This window comes from Diaphorina citri, unplaced genomic scaffold, assembly GCF_000475195.1.
Source record: "Diaphorina citri unplaced genomic scaffold, Diaci psyllid genome assembly version 1.1 scaffold795, whole genome shotgun sequence".
In the NCBI taxonomy this organism is placed as follows: Eukaryota; Metazoa; Arthropoda; class Insecta; order Hemiptera; family Psyllidae; genus Diaphorina; species Diaphorina citri.
In genome coordinates this window covers 26,152-32,612 of record NW_007378227.1, presented here as the reverse complement: position 1 = coordinate 32,612, position 6,461 = coordinate 26,152, and the positions used below count along the sequence as shown (strand labels likewise).

Sequence of the window (6,461 nt, the reverse complement as noted above, 5' to 3'; positions counted from 1 at the left end):
AGAATTACGGCCTGTTAGTGTGAACAGGGCTTTATTAGCTTCTCCAGTAGAATTATTCGCTCGTGTGAAACGGGCTTGGCAGTGACTGTCATTGGTTTGGAAAGTATCATTGGAGCCTAAGCTGTAGATTTCGGCATTTCGACTATGGCATTCAGAATTGCCCTGGCATTTTCCATAGACAAGAACGAACATTATCCGCTCAGGATAAAATCAGCCCCGGGCGGGAATCGAAACCGCGGTCTAGCGCTCACAAAGCAGACGCGCTACCAACCAAGCTAACTGGCTAGCTTGACAGCATTTTGTTCACCCTTATTAGTTAGGAGTCTTAGGACTGCCTTTACGCGGCCATTTTAACACGTTGCTTTCCACCGCACTTGGCCTGCCGCGGTTTGCGCGGACTCTTGAAAAACACGTCCTCCACATCCGTATCATCATCTGTTTCATCCACTCTCGGTGCAACACCTTGCGATGCAACACTTGAACCACATGCAACACCTCTCGACGAAACACTTGGTGAAACACCACTTAGTTTCATTTTTTTGAACAGGATGCGAGAGAAACATTCCTCTTCGTCAGAAGCGAGACTGATCTTTTTGAACTCGTTGAAAAAGTGCTCGATCTCTTGACGGTTGCTGTACGACTCATTCGGGTCAGTGGTCATTGATCGTGTGAAATGGGCTTCACTGGCGTTACTTCCTCGTGTGAAAGGGGCTTCACTGGAGTCACAGGTATTGCTTGTTCGTGTGAACTGAGCTTTACTAGTACTAGTCGCCTCTGTAAACTGGGTTTTAATAGAATTGCTTGCCCGTGTGAAAGGGGCTTTACTAGATTCTTCAGAAGAATTACGGCCTGTTAGTGTGAACAGGGCTTTATTAGCTTCTCCAGTAGAATTATTCGCTCGTGTGAAACGGGCTTGGCAGTGACTGTCATTGGTTTGGAAAGTATCATTGGAGCCTAAGCTGTAGATTTCGGCATTTTGACTATGGCCCTGGCATTTTCCATAGGAGCCATTGTTTTGACACTCAGGACTGTTTTGGCATTTAGAATTGCTATGACATCTGTTTCCTTGACATTTAGAATTTCCTTGGCACTTCGTATTGCTTTGGCATTTAGAACTGCTATGGCATTTAGGATTTTCTTGACAATGGCTATTGATATGGCATTTAGAACTCCTTTGGCACTTGTCTGTGTTACTCTGAGAGATCAATTTGGATGGAAAACGGGAAGGAAGGGTGAAAGAGTTAATATTGGTTAAAGAGGTATTCAAAGGGTTAGTGTTTACAGAGGTACTGGGATCAGATCTATTAGTTACAGAGGTATTGAAAGTATTCTTATTGGTTACAGGGCTATTCAAAGCGTTATTATTGGTTATAGAGCTATCAGAAGTGTTCTTATTGGTTACAGAGATACTAGGGTTGTTATTAAGGATTACAGAGCTATTAGAAGGATTGATTACAGAGCTAGAAGCGTATTGGTTAACGATTCCAGAGCTACAACTCTGGTTAAACCTACTATTGAGATTGTCAATATTGCTATCTGTTAAACCGAGCTCTCGGTCCGTTAAACCAACCTCTTGTTTCGTTAAATCGAGCTGTCCTTCCGTTAAACCGCCAAACGCCAGTTGTCTATTACCTAAATTCCTATTTGTCACATCGTCAATTGTCGGATTTCTTCGGGTAGTCCCGTCATTCGTTACATCGTCAATTCTCGGCTGTCTTCGACTGTCTCCGCTATTCGTCAGTCTTTCGTTTCTCGACCAATGAGAGACGTTGTTCAGAATCAGCTTGTTGTTACCAAGAGATGGTGTTCGAATGGGAGTACCGAAGAGGGGATTTGTGGTTACTGAAGAAGAATTAGGGTTTGTGGGATTTGGATTGGGGCTAGTTTTCGCAGTGTTTGAATTAGGGTTTAGATTAGCGTTGGGGCTGGTTTTTGCAGTGTTTGAATTAGGGTTCATATTAGCAATAGTATTGGAATTAGGGGAAAGTTTACTAGGGTTAGGGTTAGAGTTACTATTGGTAGAAGGGTTTTGGTCAGTACCGCTAGAGAGCGCATTGCAGTGATCTGATTGGAGGATGGTGCGGTTTAGGTTGCTAACTGAAGAGGTTTTGGCAGAGGTGGGTGTGGTGGTGTCCTCGGTGGGGAGGTCGATGTCCATCATGCTTGGTTGAGATGTGCTTTTGATGTCTGTAAAGAAGAAGAAGGTGAAATGGGGTTAGTGAACTGAGAAAAGCCAGCCTAGTTAACTTAGTTGGTAGTGCATCTGAACCCTTGAGTTCCAATATTTGTAAATGTAAATCTTCGAACTCCCCTTTCAAATTAGCTAGTTGTTCAAAACTGCCTTCTAGGCGACCAATTGTGTGTTGCACCGAATCCCCATTTTTTAGGAAACCCTCAATTAGTGATAAAGTTTTAAAACATTTCTTTTGTTTGCTTAACAACCTCTTTATTGATAGAGACATGCTGAACCGATTGGGAATCTAATAGTAGATATTTTAATTAATGAGAAGAAATAATAAAAAGGAATTTAGAGGAGGGGTGACTCACCAAATTTTATCAGCAAATTGAAATCTCTGGTCAGCATGTATTGTCCTCCTTGAATATTAATTATATCCCGGGAGTATAGCAGCTCCTTTGACTGTCCCGATGACAATCTCCCTCCGTCCCGATGACGGAATTCCTTGGACTTGGAACTTATTGAATTTCTCGTCCCGATGACGAGATCCTTGAAATCCTTGGATTGACAAGTTTTCCTTATCGTCCCAGTGACGATTTTCCTTGAAACTGCCTTGGAGTGAATTTTCGTCCCGTTGACGAATATTGACCGTTTTGTGTAGGTCTCCCGTTATCGTCTCACTGACGATCGCCTATCCTGTCTTCCTTCTTCCTTCTCTCTTCGATTTCGGGACGATAAGACCATAGCAGTTACAGTTCCCTCTGTCAAACCTCTTAAAAATAAATAAATAAATAGAAAGTAATTTTAGTGATACGGTGCTACTAGTTAGGGTGGAAGAACTCTATTATTGGGTTAATTCCCCTGATTTAGGTTGTTGGAATGCTATATTATAATGTCCCAGCTTCCCGATATAGAGTTCAATATTAGAGTTCCGGAACCCGGTCACTCGATTGGGCTTTCGGCACCCTGGTTTTTTTCTCAGTGTAAAACAAACCGCAGTTCAACATAAAACAAATTTAAATTCGGCTTCATTTGTTTTTAATAAAAGGAATTTCAACTGCAGTATGTGAAATGTGAATTAAGCAGTGGTGTGTCATGAAATTTCTAAAAGGGAACCTATAAGCCTATATCATATGCTGTAAGTAAGTGCTGATGTGCTGGTGGTCTTAAAAATTGGATTTAAATAAAATAATCACTCTAGTACCTACCTAGGTGCATACTTTTTATAGTCAGAGAGGATTATTTTTTTTAATTGGTTAGTGGGTCAAAGGGGGTAAAAAAATGTAAAGGAAATTGTCTTTCCTATAAGCAGCATGTTACTGGCAACCAGATACTTACAATTCTCCCACACACCATCATCCTGATCAAACAACTTCTGGTCAACTTCTTTCTTGTAGTACTTCTTTGAGAAGATTTGGCAACCGTGGATAGTACTTTCAAGTGACGAAAGGACCCCCTAAACACAGCGCAAGACCTAGTTCAACTTGACAACGCTGGAGGTTGAGAAGATTTGGCAACCGTGGATAGTACTGTCAAGTGACGAAAGGACCCCCTAAACACAGCACAAGACCTAGTTCAACTTGACAACACTGGAGGTTGAGATGATTTGGCAACCGTGGATAGTACTGTCAAGTGACGAAAGAACCCCTTAAACACAGTGCAAGACCTAGTTCGACCTGGCAACACTGGAGGTTGAGAAGATTTGGGTTTGGCAACCGTGGATAGTACTAAAATACACATAACTTTTAATAACTTCTAATTCTTAGTACTTCTGAATTTGGTTCCACAAGTTTTCATCGATGAGGAGTGAGAAATCCTTGTTCCTCCGTAGCCAAATACTCAGCCGTTTCCTACACATGGGACATGAGAGATTACTGTTGTCGCAAATCCTCTGTAGGCACTCCAAGCAGACATGATGATTGCATGGGAGTTTGATTGGCTTGATCAGAATACCTTGACATACAAGACATAGCACTGAGTCGGGTGTCAATGTGTTGTTTGAATTGCAGTCCTCGTTGTCCATTTTAGAGTCTGAAAAAATCAAACAATATGAGTACCTATCATTTTATAAATTATAATTTTATTTTTAAAAAATATTGTACCAAATACACAAGACCTTGTTTAGACAGCAGGAGGTCTCATTCTCGCAGTATAAGCAGGGTATATTCTATTAACATTGGCAGTAAAGTGGCCTTTGTGTTTACAAGGGAGTGTTTTAACAACTACACCCAAAAGGAAATGCTACAAACTAGTCTTGATTTTATGAAAACCTTCAAGGACTATTGGCAGTGCAATAGTCCTAAACTAAAATGGACGCGGCACATCAGGGATCATGAAAAGACCGCCTTAACATAATAATAAAACTAGACCTGTGAAAAACACCAAACACCCCAAACCAACCACATTTTAAGTATTGTCCTGTAAGTTAGCAGTGCAAACACTCTCTATTAATTCAGTACTATTCTGTCTATTGTGGAGTGTAAGTAAACAAATAAATTTTATCTATATTTTAGGAGCATATACCTACCTATTTTGGAGCATATTTTAGGAGTTTGTTTCCGAGTGTTAACCTACTTACTAAAAGTAATGACACATCCCTGAACACCTTTTTATCAAGCATTACAGCACATAAATAAGACCTTCAAACCAAGTAAGTGGACCTTTTTAACCCAAAAAATAATCAAAGACCTTGAAGAGTGTGAATTAATTAATTCCAAGTGTTAGGGAACTTTTCAGTCCTAATTAAGCAGGATAAACACTCTGTTCTATTCTTTATCCTTTATATAAGGTGTTTTCTATTCTCTTGCACTCTTTAAACAAGGTTTATTATTTTCTATGGCACAGCAAACTGTGATATCATCATTCTGGTCTCTGACCCATCTGGAATAGATTATTCAAGGAGATAAGTTAAACAAAATTTGTTTATGATAATGATTTAAACTTACCAAACAGAAAATATACACAATGCTATGGTTGGGTGATTAGAATTACAAAAGAGTCCATCAAGAGCTATGGAGCACAAATTTGACAAGAAAAGCCACGAAAGAAAAGCTTGTTTCCCAAATTTCCAAAAGTACTTCAAACACCTTAGCACTTGACTTGAATTTTTTTATTGGACAATTTGAAATTTCGCGCGGATTTTTCATTTGATAACCCTCCAAATTTTTGGAGGATCGTGTGAAACGGGCGTTTTAAAAGCCACGAAAGAAAAGCTTGTTTCCCAAATTTCCAAAAGTACTTCAAACACCTTAGCACTTGACTTGAATTTTTTTATTGGACAATTTGAAATTTCGCGCGGATTTTTCATTTGATAACCCTCCAAATTTTTGGAGGATCGTGTGAAACGGGCGTTTTAAAAGCCACGAAAGAAAAGCTTGTTTCCCAAATTTCCAAAAGTACTTCAAACACCTTAGCACTTGACTTGAGGCCGTGGTTATGAACAGGGCCATCGTAGGCCATCGTCGGCCTTTTTGCGTGTAAAGTTGGCGGGAAATTCGAATTTTTGATTTTTTTTCCGCAACTTGTACAATCTGAATTCATTTTTTACTTTTTATCTTTAGTTTGCACGTTTATATTATACTTTTCATTTATATTAGCTAATAAAAACAAGCAAATTACAAAGCAAACAAAAATAAATATAAAATGAATTTTAAAAATTGCCGCCGGAACAGTTATCTCACGTCGTCCGAGCTCATCTCAGCCCTGTTCAGGCCGTGGTTATGAACAGGGCCATCGTAGGACAACGTCGGACTTTTTGCGTGTAAAGTTGGCGGGAAATTAGAATTTTTGATTTTTTTTCCGCAACTTGTACAATCTGAATTCATTTTTTACTTTTTATCTTTAGTTTGCACGTTTATATTATACTTTTCATTTATATTAGCTATTAAAAACAAGCAAATTACAAAGCAAACAAAAATAAATATAAAATGAATTTTAAAAATTGCCGCCGGAACAGTTATCTCACGTCGTCCGAGCTCATCTCAGCCCTGAGGCCGTGGTTATGAACAGGGCCATCGTAGGACAACGTCGGACTTTTTGCGTGTAAAGTTGGCGGGAAATTAGAATTTTTGATTTTTTTTCCGCAACTTGTACAATCTGAATTCATTTTTTACTTTTTATCTTTAGTTTGCACGTTTATATTATACTTTTCATTTATATTAGCTACTAGCTGAATTCCGTCGCTTCGCTCCGGAATCCCGCTAGTTTATCCCGAGGCATGGCCAAACTTGTGGAAAAGGCATGGCCGAACTTGTAGTTATCAAACTAAAAACATAAACGAAACTCA

General features: G+C 39.4%; 1 protein-coding gene across 1 annotated transcript in view; it reads right to left on the bottom strand.

The window, feature by feature from the left end:
* Positions 1-205: 205 nt before the first annotated feature.
* Positions 206-6,461, bottom strand: part of LOC103512129 (putative uncharacterized protein DDB_G0282133) — a 16,788-nt gene continuing 10,532 nt past the window's right edge. Inside the window, exon 2 of the mRNA XM_008476883.3 lies at positions 206-2,187. Coding sequence (XP_008475105.1) covers positions 338-2,161 — 1,824 coding nt within the window. The 5' untranslated portion in view covers positions 2,162-2,187 and the 3' untranslated portion in view covers positions 206-337. The remainder of the gene's footprint in view (positions 2,188-6,461) is intronic.